This window comes from Mirounga leonina, unplaced genomic scaffold (genome assembly GCF_011800145.1).
Source record: "Mirounga leonina isolate KUSES-001 unplaced genomic scaffold, KU_Mleo_1.0 Mir_174, whole genome shotgun sequence".
Taxonomy (NCBI): domain Eukaryota; kingdom Metazoa; phylum Chordata; class Mammalia; order Carnivora; family Phocidae; genus Mirounga; species Mirounga leonina.
The window spans coordinates 25,873,445-25,888,255 of record NW_023270451.1 but is presented as its reverse complement, the minus strand read 5'-3'; the positions used below and the strand labels follow the sequence as shown (position 1 = coordinate 25,888,255).

The 14,811-nt window shown below is 46.7% G+C and overlaps 1 protein-coding gene across 7 annotated transcripts in view; it reads left to right on the top strand.

Annotated features, from left to right (window-relative positions):
• The window catches only part of ICA1 (islet cell autoantigen 1), a 155,892-nt gene extending 146,382 nt beyond the window's left edge, over positions 1-9,510 (top strand). For all 7 annotated transcript variants that reach the window (XM_035020622.1, XM_035020627.1, XM_035020623.1 and 4 more), the window contains one exon: positions 6,813-9,510. In XM_035020622.1, the coding sequence (XP_034876513.1) occupies positions 6,813-6,934 (122 nt within the window). In that variant the 3' untranslated portion in view covers positions 6,935-9,510. The remainder of the gene's footprint in view (positions 1-6,812) is intronic.
• Positions 9,511-14,811: the final 5,301 nt, after the last annotated feature.

Below are 14,811 nucleotides of genomic sequence, written 5' to 3'. Positions count from 1 at the left end.
ATGGATGGATGGATGGATGGATGGATGGATGGATGGATGGATGGATGGATGACAAGAAGGGAGAGAGAGAACAACAGACATTGTATCACTAGATGAAAAGAAAGCAATCCTAAACTAATCTCAGGGGTTGCTCCTCATGTCTGCTGAGCTGTACTAAACTTTAGATTCAGCTTAGATTTATTGGTGGCCTGCTCTCTAGCCTCTGTGCTCCCTGGTTTCACCTACAAGATCCCATTTTATTCATGCAACAACCTAATGAGGCAGGAATTTTTATCCACCCTTTGCAGATATGAAAATTGGGGTCCAGAAAGGGAAATGTGGATGGCAGGGTGGTGCTTGACTACCATGATTGTGGTGTTCCCACTTTCCCCTTCACTGCCAACCCCAACTCAGTGTCCCCAGGCTGTGATCATCAACCCAGCCCGGGCTTTTGCTCTCCCAGCTAGTTAAATTACATTCATGGTAAAGTGTTCCTCTGGATGGTGTTTTTTTGGCTTCACTTAACTGCTCTAGCTGGCCAGTGTTATTTCTGGCTGATTTATATTTTCCCTTATGTAAGTAAAGGGGGCAGGATTGCTCCAATAAAATTTTATATGTGTTTCCTGCAAATGGGTAGCACAGTTGACATATCAAAGGTTCTGTGAGCTAGAATCGTCATTTTGTTCACAGAGCTCTCCGCGCTTGCTCTGCGGCCCCCACCCTTCACCACCCTCTCCTGACACAATTACTCAAAGATGGGGAGACATCTTTCTAGCCACACCTTCATGTTAAAAACACCTCAGCCAACTAACACCAACTAGAGAACAGTTGATGGCAATTACAGGAATATTAGCTACACTAAGTTCTCTTTAAATAGCATTTTTTTTCCTGACAGAAGCCAAGATATTTGAAATCTAACTTGGCATTCCATCCATAATTACTCTCATTGCACCCCTCCCCTAAATAATTCCCAAAGTGATATGAGTAAGGATGACATTGCAGCTGAGCTTGGTGTTTTCTTTTCTTTTTCTCTTAGCTGGTGTCTCGGCCATACCATTTTCTCCCCTCATGCACATATAGTCCATTGTTAGACTTACACTTAATAGCTGTTCTAAGGAAACAATGTGACTTGGCAAACTAGCCGTTGTTTCTGCCTCTCACTATGGGGCAAGGGAATAATGATACCCTGTGTCTTTGTGAAAATTCTGAGGTATGCTGTCCCCATTATCTTAGTCCCCAAAGAGGGCATATCTTCAGATTCATCATTCTTCATGTCCTCTGCTGCAGAGAAGCCCTCAAATCCATAGATTCTAGATGTTACTTGTATGGTTCATGAGTGTTTAGGCGAGCAATTAAATTAAATTAAATCATCCATAGTTACAAATGAATCCAATTAGAAGTCATTTATTGTCTTTATAAAGGAATATGCCATTATAATCCTTGAAGTGATGGGCTTGAAATATGATTTATATTTCTGGTACTTTTAAAATATGGCTTGATATAAAGACATTTTATTTATTTATAACTTTTCGGGAACATGCTCATTATGTAAAGTGAGGGGAGCTCCATTTTGACATGTGGATTGATTTCTGCCTCCTTTAGGAATGTGTTCCATTTTATAGTCCGAAAAATACAATGCTTTGAACCTGCCTTGCTTTTCGAACATTATCTGCAACCATTTTAAAAAATGAATGTTGTGCATATTTTTGAAATGGGAAGAATTATCTCATTGAGTTCCCACTGTATCAAATAGCATACAGAGATCAGGGAGGGTTGACTTCTATACATCTCATTTGGCTTTGCTCTGAGTCAGTTCAGATTCTATCTGGAAGTGTGGGCCTCCTTGAACTCAGAGAGCTTCATGGGACTGAAGAGCTTAAAACTGCAGGACCTGAGAAGGTGGGGTTTTGAGACAGACCCCTCTGTTTCCTAGGAGGGCCTCTGTCTTTGTCTGGCTCTGGCCTCAGCCAAGGTGTTGGACCTTATCCTGATGGACATGATGAGCCTTGCAGCCTCCTTGGAGACCACTTATGACAGTGCTTCCCAAACTTGCACTTGCATAACAATCACTGGGGGGTTGTTAAAACAGTTTCCTGGGCTCTGCCCCTGGGGATTCTGATTCACTGGGTCAGGGTTGGCCCTGGGAACTTGCATTTCTAGCCAGCTCACAGGTGGTGCCCATGCTGCGGGTGTGGGCACCACAATTTAGGAACCACTGCTCTGAGAGATTGAGGTCAGGCTTGCAGGGGTTGGTGGAAAGGTTCCATGGGTCTTGACTACTTTGGTGTTGGGGACAGGGTTGTAGGGAAAAGGGTAAAATTTACTCAGTTACATTCTACCTCTTTCAGCTTTATTTGGCATACTGTGGATCCACAGCTCTAACTTCCCACATTTACCACTGTTTTATGTGATTTGTGCTTAGAAGTAATGCTCATGGGCCAGTTATCTAGGAACTAGGGAAGTTTTGTTACTCCTGGATTACACAGATATGTCAGTTTTATAACTTTTTTTGAACTATAATTTACATACCATAAAAATCAGCCATTGTAAAAGTGATTCAAGGATTTCTGGTAAATTTATACTGTGCAATAATCACTGTAGTCCAGCATTAGAACATTTCCATTATCCCAGAAAGCTCCTTCAGAATCTGGTGCTTTTGACTGTTTATGAATTATGTTAATGACATATTCAAATACCTTTCCAATGCATAGTAATACTTTAAAAAACCCTCTCTATGTTCGCATTGTTTTAGATCCAATAGATAGATCGCAGGCCACCTGTTTCATTTGTCATTGGTTAGTCTTCATAGAGTTTTTTGTATGCCACTTGCCCAAAATAAAATAATTCAGCCAGTATTATAACATCTACTGTGCCAAGCATTGTTTTGCCATCTCTTAAAATAATGCTTCGTAAGTGTACTTCTCATGGTTTAAGAATATTCTCCAAGAGGGCGCCTGGGTGGCTCAGTTGGTTAAGCGACTGCCTTCGGCTCAGGTCATGATCCTGGAGTCCCGGGATCGAGTCCCGCATCAGGCTCCCTGCTCGGCAGGGAGTCTGCTTCTCCCTCTGACCCTCCTCCCTCTCATGCTCTCTGTCTCTCATTCCCTCTCTCTCAAATAAAAAAAAAAAAAAAAAAAAAAAGAATATTCTCCAAGAGTTTATCATAATTCAACAGCCATCATGTGCCAGAAGGTACACTAAAGGATGGTAAAGATGAATAATATGTGATTCCTGCCTTCAGGAGGCTCACAACTCTAGGGGATGACACAAAAATGCAAACTAATAAATATAGTAAGATTCGCTAGTTAAGTCCCCTATTACGCATCTTAGAATGATGGCAGGGGAAATGAATAGCATGAAATCCTGTAATTTTTTTGGCATAAGCTCCGTGACTTTCTTGCTCCAGAAATTGGTTTCACTGGCCCAGCTGAACTGTGCCATCCAAACATGTTGTCTCATGAGGGCCTTATCAGAGACAAAACCTTTTCTGAAGAAAATGCTATAACCAGAGCATCCCAGTAAAAGGATACAGTTTTAACAATGCTGGACCCGACAGTGGTGCATCATCTGATGGTCTGTGTTCCACAGTGAGAGTCAAGAATGGATTTAGTCCACAACACCTTTCCTATACTGCATTAGGTATTTTGGGGCACAATGAAGAAACAATTTCTTGTCTCACTGAGAAGACAGGACTTCTACACCAAGAATTAAAGCAGACGTGCAAACAAGTATTTGGTAAAGTTCTAAATTAAACGTAAGCCATACCCAAACATCTAGCACACATAGTGAATGCCCTGGGAAACGAGGCTTGCTTCCCCCAAAGCAGGACTGCCGAATGCAAAATGCCACATACACATCAGGGGCGGGCAGAACGCAGGGACGTTACAAAATGTTGGGTTTCACAGGCTAAATGCCACTGTAAGATAAAACATCAAGTTAAGGGGGGCTTGCTTTCCCCTCGTACATTTGGACTAGACTACCACTTATTTCTGTGTATTAACTAAACTTCTCAATTTAAATTAGCTGTATAGAGAATAAATGAGCTGGATCATATTAAGTAGAGAAGACTTGCAGTTTATTAGTTATATTGCTACATTTACTGGTGGTCACTTCTTTAAGCTTTCTCCATTTATGACAGAAAGGCAAGGCACTTAATTTCCTTGGAATGCTATGGATAATCTTTGGTGTGACCATGAAATAATGCTCTTTGAGAAGAAAAATGGGGATAGAGCTAAAAGAAAAAATGTCTTAACCTTAGCAATTTCACAGTTTCTTTTTTCAAAATCCAGTCTTTTCCCTAATTTTCCATACTTATGAATTGGGCATGATTATACATATCTACTGTCCCCTAAAACCTATCCCAGGTATGAGGATTATGGCGGTAGGGCCTGTCACACCACCCTCTTCCCTTTCTTTGGAGGCCACTGTGGGTGAGACCGTGTGTGCGCCCAGCAACTGGCGGGGTGGTGTGTCTGCTCTTCCCCAGACCTAACCACCTCTGGTTTTGAACATTAGGCTGGTCAGAGAGCAATGTCAGTCCTCCTCCTACTCCATGGCCAGCACCACAGGCACGCAGTCCAAATGACAACAGCCCTGCAATGAAAAGTAATACAGTGTTTTATTCCCTGGAAATGACAGTTGTCTTCCTTTCCACTGGCCTATTTTCTGTCTGTCTTTACTAATTTCTGTTTGAGCACCCAAGGGTGCAAATCAGGGGCTACAAGGGTGTAGGGTTTTGCATTCTGACTTTTTCTGGCATAGTGTCCTAATTCATAATTCCCTTTATCAAACCAAATGAGGAGGAATCAAATTCCCATCTCCACGTGACTGGGTGCTGCCCGACATCGGGTGGATACAGCAAGGTAGGAAAGACCACTGAGGTCTGCTATCTTTAACTGAAAATACCATTGCCACCAGCAAACAAGGCGTTTAATTAGTGCTCCTTGGAGAGAGCTGGCTTTCCTTCGTTGTCACGGGAGGGCCTTTCAAGCTCATGGGACTGTTCTTTTTTGAGATAGGCCCCCAAAGAGAACATGTGCTCTACTGAAGATCTCTGTGTTTGCAGCTGCCTCTCTCTTCCTTTGGTCATCACCCACTTTCCCCATGTTGGTCACAGGAAGTAACAGGTGGTGTCTTTATCATCCAGAAGCATTCCCATGATGTTCTTTTAGGTATTGCACAGTTGCACCTGGTTTCCCAAACTCCAGCAGTGGAGGTCTAGGGAATGTGAAGGCTGCCCCCGAAGTACAGTCACCTGACTCCTCCTAGCAAGGCCGTAGCTATCTCTGAGGGCTGCCCTAGATCTCTGGGAGGTTAGGGGGAAGGGGGAGTGGGTGTAGCGTATTTTTGCTGGAGATATCTTTAAGATACCTTGATATTCCCTATCAAGACTAGAAATAGGCTCATCCTCTCTAAATCAGTCTTGCTCCATAGTTTCCTGTTATGGCCTCCTACATGACTAAAAATGAGTTATTCCCTTTTTTAAAAGTTGTTCCCACTCTACGATCCAACCAAACTATATTGAGATCTCTTAAGTCTCAGTTTATCATGTCAAACTAAGCCAAGTGTTCTGCAGGCTAATTGCCCATGGAATTCAATTAATGTTAAACAGTAATAACTTGCGCGTTATCAACTCGCCTTGCTTGCAGTAATTTTATGTCTATAATAGATGCATTGATTATCTCATGATAATCTATGAGAGATTATGTATTAAAAAAACGGGAATCAGAAGTATACCACGATTGGCACATTATCTTAATGTTTCAGTGCCATTTTCATGAAAAGACTAAAGGCCTGTTGATGTGGGACAATTCCATCACCACTCTTCCATTACCCTGGCATAACCTCTTAGCAGCGTGTCCCACCAACATTTTCCGAGACGCTTTAAGCCAGATGGCAGGCACGTTCCTAGCCGCTCTCAGCAAGGAGGATAACCTGTCAGACATTTTCTTCGTGCTTTTGATACTCCCACCTGTTGGGGAAGGGAAAAAAGCCTAGGTCATCCAAGCCAATCCTCATGTGGAACTTCGATCCTCATGTGGAATGATTTATATAGAGAAGAGCCCCCAGCTTATGTAGAAATCACTTGCATCAGGCACTCATTGGCAAATATTCTCATCTGGAAAAGAATGTGGTTCTCTAATTGTTGTCATTCGGGAAGTTAGGGCAGGTGGTTCAGAGAAAGAGCAGCTGAAGGGGAGGCTCTAGTGAGGGTGAAGTGGAAGGGGGGTGTGGGGGCGATTTAGAGCCCAGCAGGAGGAGGGGGGCATGTCAAAGGCCTCCTTCCTCTGACGGGAGAGGGTGGAAGAAGGCAGGGACCCTGAGAAAAGAGGAGTGGCCAGGCCTTAGGTGCCAACCCTCCTCTAGGCCTGTTGCTTTGAAGCCTGAAAAGAGTGGCCACAGTATTTCCCTTGACCCGGCAGATTTGAAAAGATTCCTGCAGTGGGCACTGGAAGGCAACTTGCTTTCTCAGCCATTCGGTCTGATTTCTGAAATCACAGTGTTATGTCCTGCTTGTGTTGAAGCAGTGCGGTCTGAGGTTTGGGCAGCTTGGTGGGCCGTGCCGTCCATTGGAGCGGGGTACAGGTGTGGGTTAACACCGGGCTCGTTCCTCACTGAGCTTTAGGCCGTGGTTTAGAATTGTTCATCGGCCAGCCCACAGGGAGACACGGAATTCCCTAACTAGTTTTAGAGGCAGAGTGTAGTGGGATTTGTCTGACTGAGCAGCACGGCATCCTCCCTTTTCAAGAGGAGCTTGGACCCACCTGCATGCCGCGTGGCAGAGGTGGGTGTTTGGAAGGGGCCTGCATTCATGTTTTCTCTTCTCTCTCCAGAGCCTGTGAAGGCTGCCTCGGACCTGACTGCCTGGTTCAGCCTCTTTGCCGACCTCGACCCATTATCAAATCCTGACGCTGTTGGGAAAACCGATAAAGAACACGAATTGCTCAATGCATGAGTCTGCAGCCTCACGGTGGGAGCCCACGTGCCACTCCTCGGCCACACCCTGGGGGCACGCAGACGTATGAAGTGATCAGTATGCTGTTTTAATATTTACGTGCCATTTTAATAAAATGAGAGGGTCAGAGGCCCTGTTTATATTGGTATAATTATTTACTCTTATTTGGTATAAAGGGTTTGAGTGTATTCTCTGTGTGGATCTAATAATACAGGATTGTCCAGGAGCACTTTCCAGGCTGCCTGCTCTCCTGCCTACATCTGCATCATGGCTGCTGATGTGTCACTGGGATACCGTGAGATCCGAGCTCAAATCATAAGCCTGTTCTGTGTTAGGTTTAAATAGTGAATCCTGTCGCCTTAGATGGGCAGCGGGAGGCTAACAGACCTTAAATGCCTCCTCATGTACTCCCTGCCTCTGTGGCCCTTAGAGGGGGCTGCAGGAAGAGCCTCCCTTCCCGCCAAGCCACCTTCCAGTGAGCTCTGGGTGAAGCCCCGGCCACCACAGACACTCTTCCCCAGCCCTTGCCAGGTGGGCTGTGTTCTCACGTGGGCAGAGGGCTGGGCTGGAGTCCACTGCACGGACCTTTCTGTGGGAAACAGCCATAGCTGCAGATGCTAGTGTCTCCTGTCTTCTCCATGGCTGGAATTCAAAAGCATGTATTTCTGGAGTCCCTTGTGATATTAACTGTTTGTTTTTTTAATTAAACGGCAGAGATATTTGACATGCGAAGGCAAGTTAATAGAGTCTGTTGTGGGGACTCAGTGGGGGAGGTGCCATGGGCGTGGGGGCTGGAGAGGAAGAGGACAAGGACTAGTTCCACCTGTGTGAAGCTATTGACATGATCCCATCCATCGCCCACATGCAGTCCAGGGGAGGAGGGCATGGACTTCTGTTGGCTCAGGCAGAGATGGGAGCAAGTTTTGCATGTGGGCATGTAAGCGGTTCAGACACTCCACCCATGTGGAGCCCCCGGGGCTGGTGGCTCTCCTCCCTTCCCTGTGTCGCCTGTGGCCCTGAGTGGGGGCAGGGTTGCTGATTAGCAAGAATTGATCCTACATGCCCAGCTGGGCCAGGGAGGTCTCTGCTGCACTCTTGCTAGCTTCACTCTCCAGCTCTGAAAGGGTCTCCTGTGGCCACTTCCCCCAACACAAGAATGCGGCTTCTCTGCTCTCTGCGGTGTGCCCTCATGGAAGGACCTGGCCCCAGCAGTAGCCACTGTCCTCTGCAAGACAGCCTTGGGGAACTGGAAAGCACTCTCCTCCTCCTCCTCTGTGCAGGAGTAGACCTGAAGGCGAGTTGGGGCTGGGACTCAGTGTGTTATATGGCTGGTGTAGCTCTGCTCACTTCCTGGCCAGCCCAGACTGTCCACGGAGTCTGTTTGTAAGAATCTCACTGAATGACTCCTTAGCCTGGCACGCGTGGTCTTTGAGGATATCAGGATATAGTCCTAGGGCCCCCACCCACCCTCCCACACATACCCAGGAAAGCTTGCTGGATCCTTAAGCCCTTCCTCTCGATTCTTGGCGTATCATTTGCTGCACACTCCACCTGGGATGGCCCCCTCTCCTTACCCTCAGCTGCCATCACACTCCAACTCACCCCTCAGGAGCTCCTCACATCCCACCTCCTTTAAGTGTAGCACGCAGTTTTCCTTCAAGGAACCACCCCTCATCTCTCCTTCCTGCCCTTGTCTGTCTCATGATTATTAGCACATGCTGGGTGCTCTGCCTGGCCTGGGAGGCCTATGCGTATGCATCTGCCTCTAGCACAAGGTGTGGCAACCTCAGAGAACAGGGTCCCTGTTTCCCCAAATCTTCTGTGTCTCCCTAGTAATAACCACCCTGGAGTCACCTGGCAAGCACTGGACTCATGATTGCTGAATGGAGCTGCCCTGTGTGGAATGAGGATTAAGGACTCATCATTTCCTCCTGGGTCACATTTCCTTACAGCCATGGAAGCCCACAGCAGCCGCAGGAAGGAGACAAGCAGCGAAGCAGGAGGGGTGGACTTGCTCCATCCAGGCTGGAGGCACAGGGAGCTGGCTGGGGGGGGCTGGGGGGGGCAAAGGGTTGTGGGGTCCTTCTCTGTTGAATGGATCACTTTAAACACTAGCAGGTTGCATTTTAAAGTTGATCTGTGGGTGAAGGGGAGTGGAGGATTGTGGTAGTTGAACAGGCTTTGCTACAGGTAAAAGGAAAGTACTGCACATGGAGGCATTTTCTCCCTGAATTTTCTTTACCCATTTTTGTTTAAAAAAAAAAAAAATTCAATTCCGGTTCCCATCTGCAATGCACTTGGCCAGGCTCTTGATCCCTCTTGATAGGCATGTTTTGATCCTGGCTCGCACAAAGCCCCCTCGGCCACCTCTCTAGTTTAAGGAGAAGCAGCTGCTGGCTTGTTCTCTTATAAGCAGTCTGTGTGCCGTGCAGCTGGGGGACTTCCTTGGGGGCCCACCTCGGGGCCCCTCCCCAGCCGCCTGTAGAAGGGACTGTCTCTGGCTGGAGGAAGACAAAAGTGCCCCATCCCCTTCATGCCCAGTCTCACTACTCCCTCATTTTCATCCTGTGTCTCCAGGCTGGTCTGCACCACAATTGCGCTGGAACCCTCGGGGAAATTCAGAGAGCACCTGCTCCTTGAAAACTTCCCTGCCGTTTTAGGTGGTCTGCAAGTTTCCCTTCCCTTCTGCTGCCCCAGCCAATATAGAAAGAATATTCACATTTAAGGGAGGGAGCCAGAAACATTTCTTTCCTCCTTTTTTTTTTTCTCCCAGCTGGCATGGGCTTTGGTGCACTTTATAGATTCATTGCCTTCAAAATGTAATTTTAGAAATGTCAGGTTGATTTTGAGCTGTGTGAGAGTGAGAAAAGCATCCGTCAGCTTCAGAATTAGAAAGGCACCAACTTAGAATTTTTGTCGGAGGCTTATGCCCAAGGAAACGTGGTCTGCTCAGAGTTGGCAGCCCCGAGAGCCCTGGGTTGCCAGTGGGCATGTAGAGGGGTCTCCCCGTCATGCCGTGGCCAGTGTTACGTGGGGTGTGGCGCCAGGGCCGAGGCCCCCGAGGTGCCATGGGAGGCTGCCTAGCCATTTGGGTCAAGATGCCTTCTGCCCATGCCTCAGCTCCAGGAGTCAGTTAACTGAGCTCCATGCTTCCCTCTCTCAGACGCCACCGCCCAGAGACCCCTCCCTCGGGGCCGACCCTGGCAATCGCTCCGGGTTTAACTATTGGCACTATTGATTTTGCCAGTATACCAAAGTGCATCTGTCTTTGTGATTAGTGTCCTCCAGACAGGCCATGGCAGTCAGTCCTTTGATTCAAACCATCTCTAGTCCTCTGACTGGCACCATGCACAGTGCAGTGATGCTTTGTTGGAAAATAGACTTCAACTTGGAGCCAACTTCAGTGATTGGCAGTGGCTGCCAAGAATTCTGCACAGAGAAGAATCCTGATAAATGAGTGATGTTTGTGCTGGGATTAGGGCAGGGAGTGGTGGTAATCATGCTGTGTGTTTCCCAACACCGCATTAGACCTTGTCTTTCGTGGGGCTTTTAGAGTTTACTATTACTACTACAAGTTACAACTACTCTCCTCCTTCTCCTCGTCCTCCTCCTTTTTAAATAAATAACTAGGATTCCGGAACCCTGAGAGAGGGTTCTCAAAAAGTCTCAAAAAATGCCTAAGTGTTACAACCTAATTCAACTTAAATTCATTTAAACAACAACAGAAAATGAGGGTGGATTTATTTGCTCAGTTAACTAAAAGGTCTAGGTGTATGCTTCAGGCATAGGGGCTCAGGTGGGGGTCTCAGCAATTTCCCCCTCTTCAGCTCCCACCTTTGATTACCTCTGTGTTGCTTCATTCTAACAGACTTCTCATAAGGAGGCAGAATGGCCACCATGGTATCTCCAGCCAAAGTCTTGGAGTTGAGCCTGCCTTGAATCCTGTGTCCAGTCTTCAGTCAGCCACTGGAATCAAGGTGGGTGGGGGTGGGAAATAGGCTGTTTCCCCAGCTTTTCCTGGGCCTGTCCTGGAGCCTAAGCCTGAGAAAGGATGGTTCCTCTAGGGGAAGCTGTGCAGCTGATACCAGAGGGATAAATGGATCCCTGGGCAGGAAAATGCCATGGTGATCCACTCCAGTTTCCCCTGGAATGACTTTGAGGACACACTTGTGTATTGTTTCTGGAGGGGGTGTGGGTCCAGGAGGCTGAAAGAACTGGAATGTTTTCCAGAAACCTGTTGGAGGCCACCCCCAGCCCTGGGACTAGAAGGCCTGGTGCCTACTGTGCAGCTCTTTTATAGCTGACAGCCAGGACATGAGAAGGGACCACAGAGCTCTTTGCATCCAACCTGCTGATATCCAGATGAGAAAACTGAGGGACGTATTTTAAAAACTCTAATTTAGTGGGAAACCGGATTAGAACCCACATTGCCTAACTGCTGGGCCAAGGCTGCTTTTACTTCAAGGGGTTTGCTAGAAACGGAGAGCTGAAGAAAGGAATTCAAAGACACACAAAACTCCTTTAAGAGCCCACATCTTTTTTCTCCTCCCAACTCTGTCTCTCTTTTTTTTTCCTTGCCAATTATTAAACACACCTTGGGGGATGCACTCCAGGACAGTAGTGTAGGGCACTTGTGAAGAGTTTGGGTTCTGAAGCTGGAGAAATCTGTGGCCAAGCCTCCCAAGTTGAGGCTCCACCAGCTATTAGTCACAAACCCTCTCTGCACTTCTGTTTTCCCTTCCTCCCTAGTAGCATTGCCTCTAATGGAGTCATTACGGGGACTGAGTTGATGCCCCAAAGATGTGGCGCTGGGCTCCCACACTGCAGCACACAAGGGTGGCCATTCCCCTCCCAGAAGGTCACTTGCTTGGTAAACAATACTGAAGATAGGGAATGAGAAGCTGCTCTCTCTCCACGGCTTTCTGAGAGACTCTCCAAGCCCCATCTTCTGTCCCCATCCCTTATGAACTCGTTCCTAAGCATCACGAGAATGGCAGAAGCTAGTAGGAAGGGACTAGAAAGTCTAATGAGTAAGGTGCCCCGGATTTTTCCACAAAGTTGGACAGAATTCTGTGCGGAGACCAGGAGAAATGAAGTGGGTTCTCTGCCAGTTAGAAGGGACATGCTGCAAAACTTGCCAAACTTAAGGGTATTTTTAAAATGAACCACTACCCAGAGCACTGATCAAAAGGAACTGGGATGCAGAGCAAATTGGAAGTCTTACACACTGTTGATGGGAAAGCAATATGGAACAGCCACTTTGGAAAAGTTTGGCGGTTTCACATAAGGTTAAACACACCATACAACCTGGTCATCCTACACCTATGAATTCACCCTAGAGAAAAAAAAAATATATATGTTCACACAAAAACTTAGATGTGAATGTTGGTAGCAGCTTTACTCATAATCTCCAAAAACCAGAAACTCAAATATCCTTCCCCTGGTGAATGAGGAACCATGGCACATGCATCCATTGAGATCTTATTTAGCAGTGAACATGAAGCAACTATTGATTCATACAACCACCTGAGGATTCATGTTGCTATCATGTACCTCTGATATGATGCAATGAGAAGGGAACTTCACCTCTCTTAGTATTCTTTCCCAAAACTCATAACCCAGTCTCGTCGTAAGAGAAATATCAAACAAACTCAAATTGAGCGATGTTCTATAAAATACCTGACCAATGTATCTCAAAAGTGTCAAGGTCGTGAAAAACAAGAAAAGACTGAGAAACCACCACAGATGGGAGGAAATTAAGGAGGCAGGACAACCAAATGTTGTGGCACATCCTGGAACAGAAAAATATCAGTGGAAAAATGGGTGAAATCCAAATAAGTCTATAGTTTCATTAATAGTATTGTCCTAATGTTAATTTCCTAATTTTGACTACTATGTCAAAATACTATAGCTGTGCAAGATGTTAGCATTAGCAAAAGCTGGGTAAGGAACTTTGTACTATCTTTGCAACTTTCTGTCAATCTGAAAGTATTCCAAAATAAAAAGGTTTTTTGTTTAAAAGGCTATATCTGTGTGGTTCCATTTGTATGCCATTTTGGAAAAGGTAAACCTATAAGGATAGGCCTCAGGTCAGTGGTGGCCAAGGGTTGAGGCCAGGGGGAGGGCTGGACTCCCTCCAAAGAGGCCCAAGGAAAAGTTGGTATTGGTTGGAGCTCTTCTTCTTCTTCTTCTTTTTTTTTTTTTTAAGATTTTATTTATTTATTTGAGAGAGAATGAGAGAGAGAGAGCATGAGACGGGGGAGGATCAGAGGGAGAAGCAGACTCCCTGCTGAGCAGGGAGTCCGTTGCAGGACTTGATCCCGGGACTCGAGGATCATGACCTGAGCCGAAGGCAGTCGCCCAACCGACTGAGCCACCCAGGCACCAGGTCGGAGCTCTTCTGTAAATTATATTGGTGGCTACACAACTGTGTGCATTTATCAAAATCTATGGAACCCTACACTAAACAGGATGAATTTTACGTATATAAATTAATCCTCAGTAAGTATGGTTTTAAAGAAATGAAAGAAGGAAAGAAATTGAATTCTGGATCTTTCACCAAGTGATGCTGCTCTACCTGGTCAGTGAGTCTCTGAAATAACAAGGGAAGCAGAGAGACTCCATGGGTTTGCAGAGTTGGGAGTCTGCTCAGCTGGAAGGTCCACAGAAGATCACTCTATTCACAGTGTCCTCCTGGGAGGTGTCCACGATCCGTCTGCGGGTAAGTCAGGATAGGGCAGGCTGTGCTTCAGCAGCAAGTACTAAAAATCTCAGTGGCTTATAACCAGGAAATTTCCTTCCTTCCTCACTTATGCTCTATGTCCAGTGTGGGTCAGTGGGACTGTGCCCCACGAAGCCCCAGGGATGCATGCTGATGGAGCATCACCAGCCTATGGCTGATGACACAAACACTTGAGCTGCTTGGGCACCGCAGCAAGGAAAGGTAGAGGTGGAGTGCCATCACGTATTGGCTGTGCTGTTTCATCTGAAGAAAAACCCACTTTTCTTCCTTCCACGGCCCCCTGGCCAGAAATAGCCACATGCCTCACTGCCGGGGCCTGGAAGATGGGACAGCATAGATGGGGTATTTCATGAGTACTTCTATTTCTGCTTTAAAAAGGCTCTTGGGGGGCGCCTGGGTGGCTCAGATGGTTAAGTGTCTGCCTTCGGCCCAGGTCATGATCCCAGGGTCCTGGGATCGAGCCCCACATCGGGCTCCTGGCTCAGCGAGGAGCCTGCTTCTCCCTCTCCCTCTGCCTCTCTCCCTGCTCATGCTTTCTCCCTCCCTCTTTCTGTATCTCTGTGTCTCAAATGAATAAATAAAATCTTAAAATAAAATAAAAAGGCTCTTGGTCTTTAAAGCTGACTTTGAAAACCTTAAATCTAGTTTGGTCAAAAGAAACAATATATGTGTGTTAAAGGAGGGGGTTTTTTGGTGGGCTGTTTCGTTTTCTTTGTGGCAGACCAAGGTCTGGTAATAGTAGCAGTTCTGTCTTACGGGAGAAGAGGACAGTTCTGGGTGAGTGTCCTGACGAAGCATGTCAGTGACACGCACGTCCCACCTCTAAGCAGTCCCAGCTCCCATTCTGCTACAAGGGACATGGTCTTAGCTGGTAAGTCACGCTGTCAGACACAGGCCCTCCCGGTCTCAGCTGACTAGCTCAGGAAGCCAGTGTGGTGGGCCTGGCACAAGACCTTTTCACCCAGAAAGGAGTCAGAGTTTATCAGCTTCTCCCGCCTTTGATTCTGAGCTGGCGATGATATGAAGCAATTTGTCAGTTACAACAGCATAGATACCCAGATGAACAGAAGCCATGCACAGTTGCTATAAAGTGATAGGAGCCTTCTGAGTCATCAGAAACCGAGCAAGCAGCAGC